This window comes from Lutjanus erythropterus, chromosome 3 (assembly GCF_056507025.1).
Source record: "Lutjanus erythropterus isolate fLutEry1 chromosome 3, fLutEry1.hap2, whole genome shotgun sequence".
NCBI classification, from domain to species: Eukaryota; Metazoa; Chordata; class Actinopteri; order Lutjaniformes; family Lutjanidae; genus Lutjanus; species Lutjanus erythropterus.
Genome location: NC_139319.1, coordinates 36,953,902 through 36,971,514, shown reverse-complemented (window position 1 = coordinate 36,971,514; position 17,613 = coordinate 36,953,902). Strand labels below are relative to the sequence as shown.

Here is a 17,613-nt window from a genome sequence, read left to right as displayed (position 1 = left end):
ATGGTTGGGGTTAATATAAGCACATCATGTATGTCACGTGGCATGGAAGTGATGTGGCCAATGTCATGTATATAATGTAACTTAAAACTTTAAATAATTTTCTGTTTCACAAAGAACTCCATCTCCAGTCTGCTGGGCAAACGTCTCTGTTTGCTGCAGCCATATATCCACCCTGCCTCCTTCAGATGTGGACTTTCTTGCTCTGTACTTGCATTTACATTAAGCTACAGACACATACTACTTATTCTACTTTTAAATCATAAAATCCTCACTTGAAAAATTAACATTTAATGCAGTTTTACAATACGTGCCCCTCCTTTTACCATGAAAATATAAAATAATATGAATTCTCTGGAGAGTGGAACATCAACTGTCCCGCTACAGGGTACACCTTCAAAATATATCGTACTCGTGTACCGCAGAAGTTTCAGTTCAGGCTGTATGCAATAGCCTGTTTTTGTTCTCTGTCTCCTGTAAAAGCCTCTCCAACATCCCTGGGCTGGAGCAGATGCACATTTAAAATTCCTACAGTTGGAATAATTGTAATAGTAGGACTAATCCCAAGCAGGCTTACGACAAAAGTTCACTGGCGTGTCTTTATGCTGGAGTCTAACATGTAGAGTACATGTTAGCAGAAAGTGCTTACAGTAGTAATACAGTACATCCATGTCCTTTCAGGCAGAATCAAGCCTGTATTTCATGGCTTCAGCTGCATTGCATCTTCAACCGCTGTGTGTTGTTCCAAACTCCGTCTCAGATCGTTTTCAGTGAAGGATGCGGTGGAGGTAGCGCTCAGAGTGTCTGACACACTCCTGTCTTGCCATATCCAACCTCCATGAGGAGGGTTTGAAGGGGTTTTGGTTCTCTGGAGTGTCCTCCTCATTCTCTGGCAGAAATTCTTCTTCCAGACTGGGCGCTATGTTGGCCTCCTCATCCTCAACAGTGTAGCCGGTAAATGGCTCCTCAATCCTGGAAGAAAGAGAAGTATTAACTATTATTGTAGGGAATCATGCGATTGCTTGTCTGCTGTTAATCTGGAATATTACTGGTGATGAGATTTTCTATCCAAAGGGTCAAAGGTCTGAACTTGGCAAATCTCTGTTAGTTGCAGTGGCATTGCAGTAGGTACTTCACCATCTCTTGCCTGGTTAGGATCTACATGCTACATTAACATGCAAACATACACTGTCAAAACTGTCCTCTATTTCTCGGTAAAAACAAAAGCAAAATAGCCATTCAGCAACTAAAGTAACAATGTTGTGGGTAACATGTCTATCAATATCACTTTAGCACGCAAGACAAAACCCTACTACATATTCAAACAGAGCTGTAACTCACAGCATTATGCTGAAGAAGTTAAGTTTGAAACTATTGTATTAAACAGCAAGACATCTACAGCCAGGCTAGTAGCTGCACTTAGACTCAGTGAGGCTTTGAGCTAAGTGCTAACATCAACATGCTAAGATCCTGACATTTACATGTTTACCATGTTAGTGCCAGAATGCTAACGTTTTCTAATTATCATAAACACAAAGTACAAAGGCAGATGGGAATGTCATTACTTTTGCATGTATTTGTCAGTACAAATTATAATTTTGACCTTAGAAAGATCCCATACAACCAACAACCACTGTATTGTTCTTCCTGTGGCCGACATGGGGGCACAGGGGCAACATGCCAACTCCACACAGAAAGGTCCTGTCCGAACTGGGATTTGAACCCACAACCTTCAACATCCAATAGTTGTTGAAATATTTCAGACTGGACCAAGGTGGCCATTACCATTCTTTAGAGCCATGCTGCTGCTAGCCTAGCTAAATTTATTTATTTTATTTTTTTTTACATTCTTACACCACCATTTTACCATTATGTGGTACTTCATTCACTGCTTCAACAAATCTAATTTTGTGAGGAATTTCGAAAGCAAAGCATGACTGTGTGTGTGTGTGTGTGTGTGTGTGTGTGTGTGTGTGTGTGTGTGTGTGTGTGTGTGTGTGTGTGTGTGTGTGTGTGGTGGTATGCAGAGAGAGGAGGATAGTCTTGTGAGGTCATGCTGAGTTTGTTAGGCACATGACAATTTACACACTGCATTTCAACATTCAGAGGGAATCTAGATTAAAGTTAGACTGGACCTTGAGCCTTTACAAGTTCAGCTGACAAACATAAAAAGACAGCAGACAGATTATCAACAAGCATAAATTCACAGTAGCTGCGACAATGTGTGTGCATTAATCACACATTTCAGCCTCAAAGATAGAAAGTTGCAGCTGTGCGTGTAAGTCCATGTTTGTCTATCTCTGTGTGTGTGTTTCTACAAAGTTTGGTCATGTTAAGTGAATCCATTTAAAAGTTGTGTCTTATGTGGGCCACCACCACTGCCACACTAATTTCTTCACAGCAGCCATTTTGAACTGTTACCCGGGGATTCCACCACATGCGGCTTTGTGACGTCATGTGTCCGCCGTGGTTTTGGAGCCTATCCAGGCTGAGATTAGGCGGGAGGAGGGGTACATGATAGGTAAGGTGAAGTTTAATTCTAAAATATCAGTGCATTTCTTGGGCACGTGTCACGTTAGCTTGCCCTGGTTCACTCAGTAACATTATGTGACATAATGCCCACTGGAACACATATTCTGTGTGATGTTCTACAGATTACATTAAACACAAAAAGTGTGATATGAGCACTTTAGCACTGTGTGTTTTGTGTGGCAGTGATGATGTTAGTAACGTTAGCTAGGAAGTGGTTGGACTGGATCAATTAACAAGTATGTTGCTTTATCTTTATCAGTTATCAAAGACACAAACAGGGACTAGAGACAACAGAGGGAGTCCAAGCTTGCCTACAACTACCAAATGTACTTTGGCAAGGACTTTAAACCATCATGGATTTTAAACGATTGAGACAACAAAGTACAACCTCCCCCTCCCAGATGAACTAAATCAGTTTTATGCCAGGTTTAACCCCTCTGCCACACCCCTGTCATGTCCTGCCCCACCTCCAGCCCTGCAGACAACCAGAGCGCTCCCTCAACACCACTGCCCCCCTGCACTGCCATCCCCAATCCCCTTCCCCAACCTCAACTGAAAACCTGGACTGTCCTCCTCTTCCTCACCCTTCCTCTGCCACTGGTGCAGACCAGGACTGCTCCCCGTCCATCACTGAGGCTGATGTTCGTCAGTCGTTCCTGCGTATCAACCCATGCAAAGTGGTTGGCCCTGACAGCATCCCTGGATGTGTCCTGAAGGCCTGCACTTTGAGGACACGTGAGGATGCTGTTCGTGGACTACAGCTCAGTATTCAACACCATAGGCTTGTCAGCAAATTGAAGGACGTGGACATGAATACAACACCCCCAGGCAGTGAGAATGGACAATCGTACTCCCTCATCACTGACCCTCAGCATGGGAGCGCCACTGGACTGCTCTCAGCCCCCTCCTCTACACCCGTGACGGCATGGCAGCAAAGGCTTCAAACACTGTTGTGAAGTTCGCGGATGATAAATTGTGGGGTTGATTTGCCACGGCAATGAGATGGCCTACATCTCATCACAGGAGGTGACCACTGTGGAACAGTGGTGTCTGAACAACCATCTCTCACTGAACGTCTCCAAGACCGAAGAGGTCACTGTGTATTACAGGAGGAGGGGAGAGACTCAAACTCCCGCAGACTGAGGAACAATTTTTCCCCTAGGCCAGAAGACTATACAACAAATAAGTCACACAACACATGCTCTCATACACAAGTGAAATAAACCCTTCAAAAACGGTAAACACCATTACAACATACAACACACACTAGGGTTGGACGACTGGACGAATATACCGTCTATCGATGATGGGCTGAATCCTTCACTGATTGCTTTTTTTGGCCGATTTTTAGGGTGATATTAATCATTTTATTTTGCTAATGTAATAGTCTGCAGAGTGACAGCCTCTGCTCACCCTGCTGTACACACCCACTCAGCCGACCATGAGTGTGCTGAGCTGGGTGACGAGTGAAAGGAAAACAGCCTGCAGAGTCAGACTCTGCTACTTATACTACTGAGTATTTTTATTTTATTATTTAATATTATTTTGTAAAACAAATTTTACTTTATTCTATTATTTTATATTTATCCTACTATTATTGTTCTGTCTTTAATTACTTAACTCACCTATATTTGCTAGTTACTTACTCTTTAATGGAGCTTCAAAAGTTTTTCCAATAGTACCTATCTGCAGACCCGGAGGCTGCAGATTCAGACCCACAGTTCTGGGACCCCCACAGTTCTGGGACCGCATTTCTAAGACCGTAGGTTTTCTGCGAAAGACCGTAGGTTTTCTGCGATAGCGCCACCTATTGAACTGGATGACAGCAAAATACTATTGACTGTCTAACGATAATATTGAAGGTTTATTCTACCCAAATGCCAAAATAATTGTGATTCACTATTAAAGTTTTAATTGTGATTCATTATTAAAGGTTTATTCCACCCAAATGCCAAAACAATTGTGATTCCTGATATTATCCAGATATAATGAAAATACGCAGATTCACACCTGCATTTCTCCAATATTAAAACCTAGGCCCCTAGGTTTTAATATTGGAGTTTTATTCCACCCATATACTACTTAATACAATATTAAAGGTACTTTCTAACTATAATATTGGAGGTTTATTCCACCCAAATGCCAAAATAATTGTACTTCATTATTAAAGGTTTATTCCACCCAAATGCCAAAACAATTGTGATTCCTGATATTATCCAAATATCATCAAAATATGCCTAAAAATCTTAAAATTGCTCTAAAACATACCAGAATCATTTTATCTTACATTTTGTTCAGAAACATAAGACATGTCTTTTTTGTGAACATCCTTTTTATTGAATAACAACTCGCAACGTGGCGCTGTTGTGAAAACAAGAGGGTCCTACAACTGCGGTCCTGGAGGTGCGGTCCTGAAACTGCTGCCTCCGGTTCTGCAGAGAGACCCTACTCAGTTTTTCACACGATTGTACTTATGTAACCAGTGCAACAATAAACATCTTGAATGTTGAATCTATCTTGGATTATGAGCACTCCATAGTTTCTCTATCCATTATCTTTTCAGTTGCTGATCAATAAGGTAGCAGTGAAATGATAATAATTTGTCAGATTCTCTAAATTTATATAATTTGAAACCTGAAACAGAGCAGTACAAAGTTTTAGCTGTGACATTACAGGAAACTGACTGTCAGGAGGGGTGTCAGTCAAAAGTTTCATCACAGTAATGTATTATATTCATTGTTTTGGACAGTGATAAAATATTTGCCGTAATCACAATGTCTGCCATGATAAAATTACGATTCGATTCAATTCAAAGGTCTGCGATAGATATCAGATGTTATCATAAGTTCATTGAATACATTCTGTTACATTTATGTCAGTTCACAAAAAGTAACTAAATTGTGATTTGACAATTTTAATCACTGAATTCTTGTGACACAGACATGGCATGGGGATTTCAAAATAAAGGTGTATCTTAAAAATGAATATGGATCAATATTTTCACTGTGCATCAATCATACTGAATCGTTGAACATTAAGTCAATATATCACAAACTGCTCTGCCACTATGACTGAAGGATTGAGAGAATGTTTCACTCATCCTACTTTCAACCCTTCATCTACATTTCACTTTTCACATCCTTGCTTTTGTTTCGCTGCGTCCTGCCATTTGACACTGTCATTTACCTGAGATATCCTGATGCTTTGAGCCACTTGTGTTCTCTGGGTCCCTCTGCTCTGATGCCTGCTTTATTCCTGGCTCGGACTCGGAGCCCCACCAAGGCCTGGGCCAGCCCTGCCTCATCCTCTCTCTCCATCCCTTCCTCCTCCTTCCCCTCTTCTCCTTCCTCCATATCTGCATCCATCCCTCGCCACACTAGCTTCGCCCGCTGCTCGGCGTCTCTGTCTCCCGCTGTTCTGAACAGCCTGTGCAGCTGGTGCAGGTTGACCCCTGTAAAGATGTTGGAGCATCCTGACTTCCTGCTGCGCCGACCAGAAAATTTCCACTGGACAGGCAGACCATCCTCAGAGGTAGATGCTGGGGCCTCTGCCATGTTGTGAGAATGGAGATCTTCTTAGGTGGTGATATAAGGACAGGACCTGACAGGAAGGAGAGGGAAGCTGAGGAGGTTGGAGACAGGAAAGAGGAAATTGGTCAAATTAAAGAGATCACAGCCACAAGAAAAGCTCAAACCCTCAGCCAGCAGACACCAGCTACAGCCAAAAAACCTAATTACCTCAGTCTACCTTTCCTGTGTGATAAACACTTATCTCATTATGTACAGGTCAGTGTAGGGAGAGGATACATGTGAGCACACACATACACAAGCACACTGGTGTGAGGGGGCTGTTAAGGATCATTTTCATTACTGATCAAGCTCTCAGTTAGTTTTTTTTTATTGATTGTTTGGGCCACTAAATGTCAGAAAACAGTGAAAAATGTCCATCACAATTTTCTAAATCCCAAGTTGATGTCATAAAATTGCTTGCATTGTCCAAACTACAGTCCAAAGCTTGGACTGTATTTGATCTGGAATTTGATCTAATATCGCAGCAGAAAAGGACAGCTAGACACTAATGGCTAGAGTAAGAAAAAAGCTTCTTAAATACAGTCTGTAATTTAGGAGACCTATTGCCCCCATTTATTTAAATGCATTGTTGCAAAATAAATTTGATTTAGATAAACCTTTTAGGTTGCAAATTTTATTTTGATGAATTGTGCAGACATAATAATGCTGGTTAAGTTACATCAATTTAATATTGTGTAGAGCTGCATCAGTTTATCAATTAATTGACTATTAATCAATAATTAAATTAATTGCTGACTATTTTGAGAATTGATTAATCAGTTTGAGGATTTTTTAAAGAAAATGAGTATGAGTTCTCTGATTTCAGCCTCTTAAATGTGAATATTTTCTGCTTTTTCACTCCTCTATGTTAATAGTGAATATTATGGGGCTGTGGGCAAAATTTGAGGATGTCACCTTGGGCTTTCTGAAACATTTATCAACATATTTCAACATATTCTGACATTTAATTGACAACTGTTAATCTATTAATCAAAAAAAATTGCTGCCCCAAAAAGTTGCAACCCTAATATTGTGTGTAATTCAAACTGAAATTTATGGGTTAATTTATTTAGGACTAAATTCAAGCTGGAGTAACTTAAACAAATTGATAGCTTCATTTTCCTCCACCTCCACTGATATTCTGATGTGATATTGGACACTGAAACTGTTAAATAATTACAGATAAAAAAAATAATAAAATACATAAAAATATTTCATATCAGTGCATATCAGACAATTTATACTCTGACACTGATATATACTAATATAGCTGTGGTAGGCCTATATCTGATGATAATATCAGCTTATAAATGTTCTGTCAGGCTCCACTAACAAGGCAGACCAAACCAAATAATAATATAAAATAATCATTAGTTGCAGTCCTAAATCAAAATAGTTAGCGATCAATTAAACTAACGGTTAATAATCAATTCATTGTTGCAGCTCTAATGACAATATAACAAAATCTAAGATGCTATCTAGACTCATATATCACAATATTGATTTAATATCAATATATTGCCCATGTATTGCTTATACATACAAGTGACAGGCTAGGCTATATAGCCTACAGAATAAATACATGTTAAATAGTAAGTCTAAGTCAGTCTTACACTTCTAATATTTTTGCAGGTATTTTTCTCTTTTTTCCCCCTTTTTTTATGTCATCATGAAATAGACAATAACACCAACTCTTTCTCACATTGAAGCAATTGCAAGGCATTTTCATATTGTATTGATTTCGGAGGCGCCTGTGGAGAAAAGCAGGAGTGTTTCCACCATCATAACCATAAAATATAACATAAAAAACAAAATTATCTAAAGAAAAATCTCCCCCCGATTCTTTTTAACTGGCTAGCATGCTATTCACTAAATGTAAACACAGACTGATTTAATCTGATTTCAATGAGGATCCGACCCGGTGGCAGCCAGTAAGAGCGAAGAAACAGCCAATCTCTGCAAGGATGATCTCGTTACCTTTGTACAGAGCTATCAGTAATAAATCGATACTGTTTCATAACCAGTTAAAAAGTCCTTGTAGCAGCTTTAACATCTCCATTACTGAAATGAATTCCATGAAGGAGCGTCCTGGCTGATATAGTTCACAGCTGGCTGCTACAGTAAGAAAAATACGTTTAGTTTTCAGCACACCTTAGCATTATTTGGGACAGTGGTAGTATAATGAGAGTGCTTACCTTGCCCTCTGTAGTTTAGAGACAAACTTCAACCATGCACCACAGGCAGACACGCAGACAGACAGCCTGATTATCTGCCAGCATCCAGACTACAACCTTCACACCAGCTAATGCCGAGCCGACCCACTTCCGATCAGAGGCTGCAGGGGAACGTAAAGGACTAATCAAAGAGTAATCCATGAATGACGTTAGTGCCGAGGTGCTTACCTGAATACAAGAGCCAAAAACACAGCTCCACATGACAAACACACAAAGACCTGCATGTCCAAGACAGACAGAGAGGAGGCATTAAAGGCCCCCAGAACAGCCCGCATACTCTGTGGGAGATTAGGGGAGAGCAGGGTCTGTATCTCCAACATCAGAGGGAGCTAGGCTTTCCACAAAAACTTTCATGCAACTTTAGGTGGTTGAAAGGTGAAACTAAATTGCACTTGAGTTGCATGGTATAAAGCCCCCTGCAACACCCTTGGAACATATTTGAAACTCAGCAGCACAGTGTTGCAAAACTTTTGTGAAACTAGTTTCATGCAACAGCCAATGAAAAAGCTGATAACATGTCACATGATGACATCAAACATTCCAGATTTGAAACATTTGAACTGATTGATTTCAACTTGATAACAGCTCATCACCAAAATTAATACTTTAAGCCATTATCTAAGTTAAGTTTTGTTAATTTCTACTGTATCTTATATGTTTTGTTTACTTTTTGTCTCTTTGACATCCACAGCAAACAAATTTTCATGGCTTTGCACAAATATAGATGGATGTATTATACTGCACTGTGAAAGATGTTCTGGAAGAATGACTCTGTTCTGACCAAAAGATTTGTTTAATTAGCACAGAGATTTTGTCACTGAGCTTTTTTTTTTGTAAATAAAGTGGTGAAAAAAATAATAATAATTGACAAGAAAATCAGAAGCATTAAGAAGGCTGCTGAAAAATAATTAGTTTGTCAGAAATTAAACCATCCTTTTTGAACAGACTTCTTTGATGTACTTTGTTTGGTGGTTTGTATACAGAGCAGCTTTCCCCTCACACAGTGAGTCTGCTTTATTTCATCTACAAATCAAAGTCCTTAACTGGGTCCCTGAAATGTTCATTTAAACTGCCCGTCTTTATGTCTGTATCTTTAAACTCTGTTAGTGCTTAGAAATTAGATTAATGAAGGGAAAACATTAATGTACACGTCTCATAATGAGTGTGCAATTTAACCATTAGGCCCAGCTACTGCCTGTTGCCTGTAATGCACCATGTCTCACGTTGAGGGCTTTAATAGATTCTGTTTAACTAATGTAGGTGTAAATACATCAATGATGAGTAGATGCAAACAGATATAAATAAAGTATTGTATGACATCATTTACAAGAGACTAGAAAATATTAAGCACTAATAAAGGCTGATGTGAAGAACTGTCAAATACAACTTCAGGCAAAGACACTGAACTCATCAAAGCTTTTTTTTTCCTATAGCACCTGAAGGCACCTAATCAATTAGCAGGTGTGCTCTAGGACAGCTACTTTTAGCGCGTGGCTCTTCTCCAAACTCTTTGACGCTGATTTCTGACGTCTGACACGCTGATTCAGACCTTTTTCTGTCAAAGCCGAACATGTACGGGCTTTCTGCTGGACTGCTGAGGGCTCGACGGGCTCTTGCTCCCAGGACAGGTGTAATGATTCAACAACGAACCAGTTATATTCACTGCAAACCGCCCAAAGAGCATGTTGGCCCAGTGGTGAGTTCACAAATGTTAAGTTTTCTTTAACATTAACTGTCCCTGATAACTTCTGTGTGAATAAGTTACTAATTGAAGTAAACTGTCCTGCTGCAGGAATCTGCCTTTGTGCTGACCATAATGAATCTGGCCCTCCTCGGACCTTCCGGTTGGATACTTGCCAACTTAGACCATTATAAAAACTGTGCCTGATGGATGAGTCCCTGAAGCGTCGTTTCTACCAATTAAAAGTCTGCATGCCTGCTGTTAAAATGTCATTTGAACAAATTCAAAGCTTTTTGTTAATATAATAAATGTTTTCAATGAAACTGGTTGCTTTTTTTTTTTTTTTTAAACTGGTGCCGCCGAAGTGAAACCTTTCTACAGCTCCTACCAAACAAATTGGAATTTAAATTTTAAAAAAATTATTCATTTAATATAAGTGAATTCTAAATTTAAAATTATTATTTGGAAGTGAGTTTGTAAATTCAATCAGTGAGAAATATAACCATCAAAATCAAATGAGTATTTAAAATTATACATGTGATTGATGCTTTACACAGGTGCTTTCAAAATTTTAGAGGCGGTTGATGGAAAATTGTTTTGCAGTAATAGTTTTTGCCATTTATTTTGTGAATGTCAATGTATAAAATTATTTTGGTTAGACAGGCTTAAAATACTAATCTAAAACAACCATTTTTTAAATAAGAATTATTTTTTAAAGACCACAAATGACAAAATATTAAATTAGACATGTGGACAGTGAAATGGAAATAGTGAAGCAGGGGAAATCGTACACATTTGTAAAACTTTAAATCTTTATTTTTAATACTTTTTATTGATTGTTGTTTGCCCCTATGTTTCTAGTTTGTCCGGTGTTTCTGTCCCGTTTTTTGTTTTGAAAATTGTATGGCTTCAAATGATTCAATAAAGGTTGGCACAAAAAAATCTAAAAGTCAACACTCGATTTCTGAAACTGTCGCGAGATTTGTACGAGTTGCTTCATTGTTGCGCACGTTGTCCAAATTAATTCTGCTCTATAATGTGACGTTTATGCGGTTATGGTCTGGGTAGGTGTAGTTGCAGAAAAACGCGTTCACGGTTAGGGAAAGATCGTGTTTAGGGTTAAGAATGATGACTCTCGCGAGAACTTTCTCGGGTTTAGGGTTCCCTTCTCGACACGACCCTTTTATAAACAGGCTGTATCGCCAGAAGACATCCATAACTGAGAAATCCTGCTACCGGTCAGGAGTGTTTGATATCATCGAATCGTTTTAGAGAGTTACGTGCTTTTGAATGCAACATGAGACCACAGCTGACCGCCACCAAAAAGCGTCAGTCTGTGACAAAACCAGCCGGAGCTGATGCTGCGCTGTCCCTGCAAGAAGAGCTTGTTGCAGCGATACATGGAGCATTTGAAGTGGCCGTGGAGATCGCAGTCCAGGAGGTGACAAAGCTTGTAGGTCTGGCAACAGGAAACGTCTATGAAGAGATGAAACGAGAGAACGAGTCCCTCAAACAAAGACTGCAAAGAGCTGAAGCTATGCTGGAGGAGAGAGGTGGCAGCTCTTCTCCTGTCCCTCCTACAAAACAACACCTGGGTACCACCAACAATACAGATAAACCACCTCACCTCAGATGCAATCAGAAGAGCCCAAATTCAAAAGGGGCCAATGTTCACGGTCGCGCGGGGGTCAGAGGTGAGTCCAGTTGTGCAGGTCACAGCCGTGCAGACCAGCCTCCTCCTCCTCCTCGTCCCCTACAGCAACAGGAGCAGACACCAGCCGATGATGTGAAGGCTCAGGGTGTCACTGATGCTGATTCAGACCCAGAGATAAACAATGGATCTGCTGTTCCTTCTGATGCACTGACTTTAGGTATGTAACAGTTTTATCTTGTATGTACAGAAACTGACTGTTCTCACACATTTGAGTGTTGAATTGTGGAGACAAACACTTGCAAGTTGCTACTTCTTGTGTTACTAACAGTCTAGACGGTTGAAGTGCAAACGCAGGGTCAGTTTATTCATTTTTTCCAATGTGTAAAACTAATGTAATGGATGAGACACCTCTGTGCACCAAACAAAAATCCACTACACACATTCACTGAAAACACCAAGAATTTATAAATCATCACTTTGTAAATACCCCAGAAAAATGGTTGGAGTTAGGTTGGTAAAGCATCCAGAAAACAGCAAGGTAATAGGGATGTCCGATATGGATTTTTTTTAAACTGATAATTACTTGCTTCTAGTGGCTATACCAATATGACAACAAATGATTTCACTTTTTTTAATTTGAAAAGGTTTATATAAACTGTAGCTTATATACACCTGTGGGTAAGAGACTCAAATGTAGTGAGCAAAGCTGGATGATTTAATATTTCATATCTGTGACTGAACCAAATGTAACGGACAATACTGTTAAAATGAAAACAAAGAACAGTTTTGATTCTTTGAATGTAAATTTTTCCTTTGTAAAGTTCACCAAAAAACTTAACTATACTTCTTCAAAATGGACAAAGAAAAAAGGTGAGAATGTTGTTCTCTGCAAATATGGAAGGAACAAGTGCAAAAAAAATTTTAATCCAGCAGCCATAACAAATAAACACCAGCAGAAGATGTGGAGATGTAACTGATTAAAATCAATGTGAGACATCTGTGAAACAAACTGTAGATGAAGTCATGAAGAAATATGACAATATTAATGTGACAGCAAGAAAGGAGACGAAGCGAATGTCAATAAAACAATATTGCTCATGTAAATGTATGAGACAGAATTATGGTAACACTTACAATATTGTTAGTGCTAATGCCAGTATACTCTGACAAGCTGCACATTGCTCATAGTGTCCAGTGTGTTTTTTTCCCTGACCTGAAAAATGTGACCTATACCTCCTCTCTTCTTCAATCAACACAATTTGAGCCATTGTCTGACATTTCAACCTACAAAGCCTAACTGCAGTACCTACACAAAGGGTAATACTGAGAAAAATGGCTTTAAGTTTGTCTCTCACGGCAGATTTTAAACTGCTTGTAATCTAAAACAAAGCAAAACTTATCCCTGGAACATTGTCCACAAGATAAAACAGAGTGTTTACACTGTGTTTAGCCTTTGGACAGAACTATTGATCCTTTAAAATTTCCTAAGGAAATGGTTGCTCAGGACCTTCTTGCAACTCAAGGGAATACTTATGTAGCTAAGTAAGGGAGGGAGTATTAGTACATATCAGAACATGAGTTTTAACTTATTTTGAGAACTAGGGTCAGATCTGTTGTTTTTAATCCATAAAGTAATTTAATCCATGTACACCATCTGAGTAAATACAAGTGTTTTTTGGGGGGTTTCGTTTTTTCTGGTACAGAGAGAAACTGAAGCTGCCAAACTCAGCACTGACTTTGCATTCACAAGGAATTTGCAGAAAATTGTGCCCAAGTATCTGTAATCATAAGAATGAATTCTTGTTTTATTTTGAGATATAAGCTGTCTCCTGTGATGTGTTTTCATTTACAGAAGCCAGTGAGGAGATGTCCCATGTGTGTGTGCTGAGGGTAGAAAGCATAAACCAGCCATGTGCAGACCTGGCAGCTCAAGACCGTGACTTGCCGCCTACTCCTTGTGGAGATGACCAGACCACTTTAGGGAAGATTACAGTGAAGCAGGAGAAGCCAGAAGAGGAGAGAGACGGTTCAGCTTGTTGTTTAGACTCGATCAAAGTGGAGGATTTTGGCCCCGAGTGTATGTTAGCAGTCCAGTCCAAGATGCTGGAGGAGTGGAAACCAGAAGTGCTGGAGATTCAGAACCAAGACTCAAACACTCCTCTGTCCTGCAGTGGGCTGCCTGAAGGTAAGAAGGAAACAATGAGAGTCTGAAACAAACACAGCAATAGATAAACTGGGGTTATCATGGGAACTGTAGTAGTAAAATCTCTTGCTGTAGTTCTTGTTTGAAGTGAAATGGAACAAAGGTAGTAAGCAGGGATGTAACAATCCCAAAAAATGTACAATGAAAAGTCTACAGTACAATAATTATCGTGGTATTGAAAAACAAAGAAAAATGATGACTTGAAAAAAATGTCCATTGAAAAATGAATCTGATGCATGCAGAATATTTGTTTGTATAAAATTTGTTTTCCTTTTAACTTAAGGTGCTTCTGCTTTCCGTCTGTAATATTTTTTTGGGAAAAAAACATGCTGTCACAACTACAAAATGAAATCAACATGGACCCACTCTGCATAAATAATGCTAAAGAGACAGGTGACAGTCAAAGGGACAGTTGTTTGCCTGTTTCTTGCTTATCAAAGTTCGAATTCATGCAGAATGTAAGCCAAATGACTGTCTATGTAAGAAATCATCAATAATCTTGTATTAGCAGTAGATATTTATAATGGTTAAATTTATCAATATGTTAATGGAGTCTGGCAGTCACTTAACTCCAGAGTGTGTATTTTCAGAGCAGTGCAGTGTTGTTTTCAAGATAATGGTTTTAGCTTTACATTGACAGACAATTGATAAAACAGCTGATCATTTTGCAGTGTAGGACTCTCTGTCCTGCACTGTAAGTAATATTAAAACTTGTCAACTGCATCATGTTTGTTAATGGCATTAGGGTGAAAATGTTTTTGAATCTCTCCTCACTTTAACCTCATGTGTGATTTTCTTTTCTTTTTCACAGCTCAGCCTGCAAACCTGACCACCAACCTCCCACCAACCACAGATCTTCCATCCCTCTCCTCAGAGTTCCCACACATCTTCCAGCTGGCAGAACCAACTCCCATCCCAGAGGCCCCCCCACAGGTTTATGGAGTCCACGTCCGGACCAGCCGCAACCTCGGCCAAACCGTCCTCTATGCCTGCAAGTCCTGTGGTCAGACGTTCCCCCTGCCCAGCCTGCTGCGGCGGCACTATGGCCAGTGCCAGCAGAAGCTCCAGCAGTGTTATCAGCAGCCCGTAGTGGGAAGCAGGAGGACCAGACTGCAGCTTTACCCGCCGGGCTGCAGCCCCTTCCGCTGCACGGTGTGCAACCGAGAGTTCAACCGCATGGAGAACCTCAAGACTCACCTTCGCATCCACACAGGGGAAAGGCCGTACACCTGCTCCGTCTGCTCCAAGTGTTTCCGTCACTCAGGGGCATTAACCAGGCACTTCCGTATCCACACTGGAGAGAAGCCTTACATCTGTGCACAGTGTGGGAAGTCTTTTAGAAACTGTGGGGGGCTTAAATTCCACCAGCGGTCACACAGCAAACAGCCACAGTAGAGCAGGACTCAACAGCATTGAGGTCTTCAAGAATACTTTTTGTCTGTGAGATGTAAACTGCTGATTTTATGCAATGCTCATTATGTTTAAATGTGATCATTTTTATGTAAAAATATAATTTTTACACACATTTGCAGACATGTGATATATCCCGTATGTACATTGATTATGTAGACTATGAGAGCTGGAACATACCAATATTCATACACACCAGTGCCTCAGATGCCTGACAAGACCTCTGTGATCTGACCAACCTCTGACATCACACCCTCAGATGTTCATATGTAGATGCAGCATCAGCTCGTTGCTGCAATACGTCAACGTTGGCGTCATATTGGTCACGTCAAGACTGGCCTGTGAACAGATCCATTTAAATGCAAGAGCTGTGATTAATCTGGATAAAAAGCCCTATAACATGACATTTGTTCACCAATTTCAGTGAGTCATGGTATGTTCAAGGGCTTATGATCTACATGGAGTAGGAAAAAAGTTTTTTTCTTTTTGACTTATTCCATGTAGATCATGTGCAACCCTACATGTGTAGCAGTGAAGCTACAATGGTCAGGTGTGCTGCACTGTCGAACAATGCCTGACAATACCCCTAACACTGACAAAACAAAACTCCTAGCTACATGTAGAGACACATGTGGCGCTGTTGTGTCTAATGTGGTGTATCAGTGTAGGGTCGAGTGAAGCTAATGCCAGCAGGTGCACTATGTCACCACACCTGACGTAGCACCGGACACTCCACCCAACTTCTTGACACAGTCTTCTAGGAAGGCTAGCCAGTTACACTTCATTAATAGGTCACTCAGTACAATGCAGATCCCCGCCAGGCAATAGGTGGTGAAGCACATACTGCAATGCCAGATGCAGCCAGCCAAGATTTCTGCCAACATTAACATGAGCCCCACATTTGCTTTCCCTAACTGGAACAAGATTTCAGACTGAAGCAGTTGTTGATCACTTGCGGCCCCTAGCTGCTGGTTAAGAGTGAGAAGTCAGCTGTTAATGGTTGTATAAAACCGAGCAGTCAAAAACTAGAATTACTGCCTTATGGTCGTTTGTCTCCACCAACCAGTAAAGTTACAGTTTGCATCTATGTCTGTCCTGACTCATAAATAGTATGTAATGAAGACTTTGAAGAATTTAATATGGAACTTACCATTATATTGACCTGTAACTTTGAAGGAATTTAATAAAAGCTATCATGTGTATTTTTGGCGAAATGGAAGTGCTCACTATACATGTATAATGTCATAAAATTTCAATATACTGTATCATTGTGAACATAACTATAAAATTTTAAATACTATATTAAAATGCATTTAGCCCTTCACTATAGGAGGGCTATGAAGAGTATAAGCTTAATTTTTTTTTTTCTTTTAACAACCCAACAGAGTCGGTTCATACACACTGGAGGTGTGGCCTACTGAACAGCCTGTTATTTTAGATTTGGGGCAAAACAATATATTTTCAAATAGTTTTGTTCACAGACTTTTGCATAAATTGTGATTTTAGCAAATGTGCAAATTTAATTGTGACGACCTCAGAGCAAAGTGTGGAACCAGTGCAGTAACAGACCAGAGGTGTGTGTGGAGAAGAGAACTGTAGAGGAAAGCAAAGTGAGCAGGATCAAGTAGTTCAGGACTAAATGGTAAAATAAGGTGAAGAATTAAGTAGAGAGTACCAGTAGAAAGTACTGGTGGGGTAATGTGGTGGTGGTGGTGTTGAGGAGACACCAAAACCTAATCTTGCCAAGGGCCCTGAGTTTGGGGATCACTGATTTAGTTAGAGGTAGAGTCACTGATACCAGAGGCTGCATCCAGGTCCAGAACAACAGGCTTTGTACAGTCCAGGTCCACTTCAAGAAGACAGTCATTCCATATCCTGACAGTTCAGACTCAGAAAGCAGCCAAGTCAGCCAGAGTTTCCACAGTTACTTACAGTCTTTAAACCTAAAATCCAATATTCTTAATTTTAGGCCTTAAAGTATCTTAAAATACCTTAAAATATATTTGATTATGGAGTTAATATTAGTTTTATAAAGTTTCATTAGCTAGTCATGCTTTTGAATGTGTTTGGGGGGAGGGGGGGGGGGGTTGATTAGATCACACTGTAACAAAACTACAAAACAGAACCAATGTGGAACCAACCAGCACTAATGCAAACTGCAATTTTTTCCAAATTTCAAACACATCAAATTAAAGTCTTCATGTAAAATACTTGGAGGATGGTTGCTCAGATGTGAGATATTTTGCATTTTCATAATTGCTGTTTATGCATTTATGTTTTAGCCGAAAGAGCTAAGCTAATGTCAATTCAGCAGGACAGAGCGTCATGTCAAA

The 17,613-nt window shown here is 39.9% G+C and overlaps 2 protein-coding genes and 1 long non-coding RNA gene across 4 annotated transcripts; 2 read left to right on the top strand and 1 right to left on the bottom strand.

Moving 5' to 3' along the window:
* Positions 1-8,660, bottom strand: avpi1 (arginine vasopressin induced 1). Of its 2 annotated transcripts, none has more exons than XM_084714040.1 (3): positions 8,294-8,660; positions 5,716-6,150; positions 1-969 (listed from the first exon to the last, which is right to left on the bottom strand). In XM_084714040.1, the coding sequence occupies exons 2-3, from the start codon at positions 6,081-6,083 to the stop codon at positions 765-767; spliced, it is 573 nt and encodes a 190-aa protein (XP_084570166.1). In that variant the 5' UTR covers positions 6,084-6,150; positions 8,294-8,660; the 3' UTR covers positions 1-764. The 2 variants fall into 2 exon arrangements, with proteins under 2 accessions (XP_084570166.1, XP_084570177.1); XM_084714051.1 differs by having other exon boundaries at positions 8,501-8,660.
* Positions 8,661-9,619: 959 nt separating this feature from the next.
* On the top strand, positions 9,620-10,336 carry LOC146330469 (uncharacterized). Its single transcript, XR_014769328.1, has 2 exons — positions 9,620-10,028; positions 10,125-10,336. It is a non-coding gene; the product is annotated as an uncharacterized LOC146330469 (long non-coding RNA).
* A 682-nt stretch (positions 10,337-11,018) lies between these two features.
* Positions 11,019-15,389, top strand: LOC146330468 (uncharacterized). The gene is made up of 3 exons (XM_084716021.1): positions 11,019-11,884; positions 13,520-13,852; positions 14,682-15,389. Exons 1-3 carry the CDS (start codon positions 11,311-11,313, stop codon positions 15,263-15,265), a joined length of 1,491 nt encoding a protein of 496 aa, XP_084572147.1. The 5' UTR covers positions 11,019-11,310; the 3' UTR covers positions 15,266-15,389.
* The last annotated feature ends 2,224 nt before the right edge of the window (positions 15,390-17,613 follow it).

Excerpts from the sequence above, each read along its gene's own strand:
- avpi1 (XM_084714040.1), bottom strand. The coding sequence starts at position 6,083 with ATGGCAGAGGCCCCAGCATCTACCTCTGAGGATGGTCTGCCTGTCCAG. Across the intron at positions 970-5,715 it reads AAAGCATCAGGATATCTCAG|GATTGAGGAGCCATTTACCG; the intron begins GTAAATGACAGT and ends TCTTTCTTCCAG.
- LOC146330468 (XM_084716021.1), top strand. The coding sequence starts at position 11,311 with ATGAGACCACAGCTGACCGCCACCAAAAAGCGTCAGTCTGTGACAAAA. Across the intron at positions 11,885-13,519 it reads TTCTGATGCACTGACTTTAG|AAGCCAGTGAGGAGATGTCC; the intron begins GTATGTAACAGT and ends TTTCATTTACAG. Across the intron at positions 13,853-14,681 it reads CTGCAGTGGGCTGCCTGAAG|CTCAGCCTGCAAACCTGACC; the intron begins GTAAGAAGGAAA and ends TCTTTTTCACAG.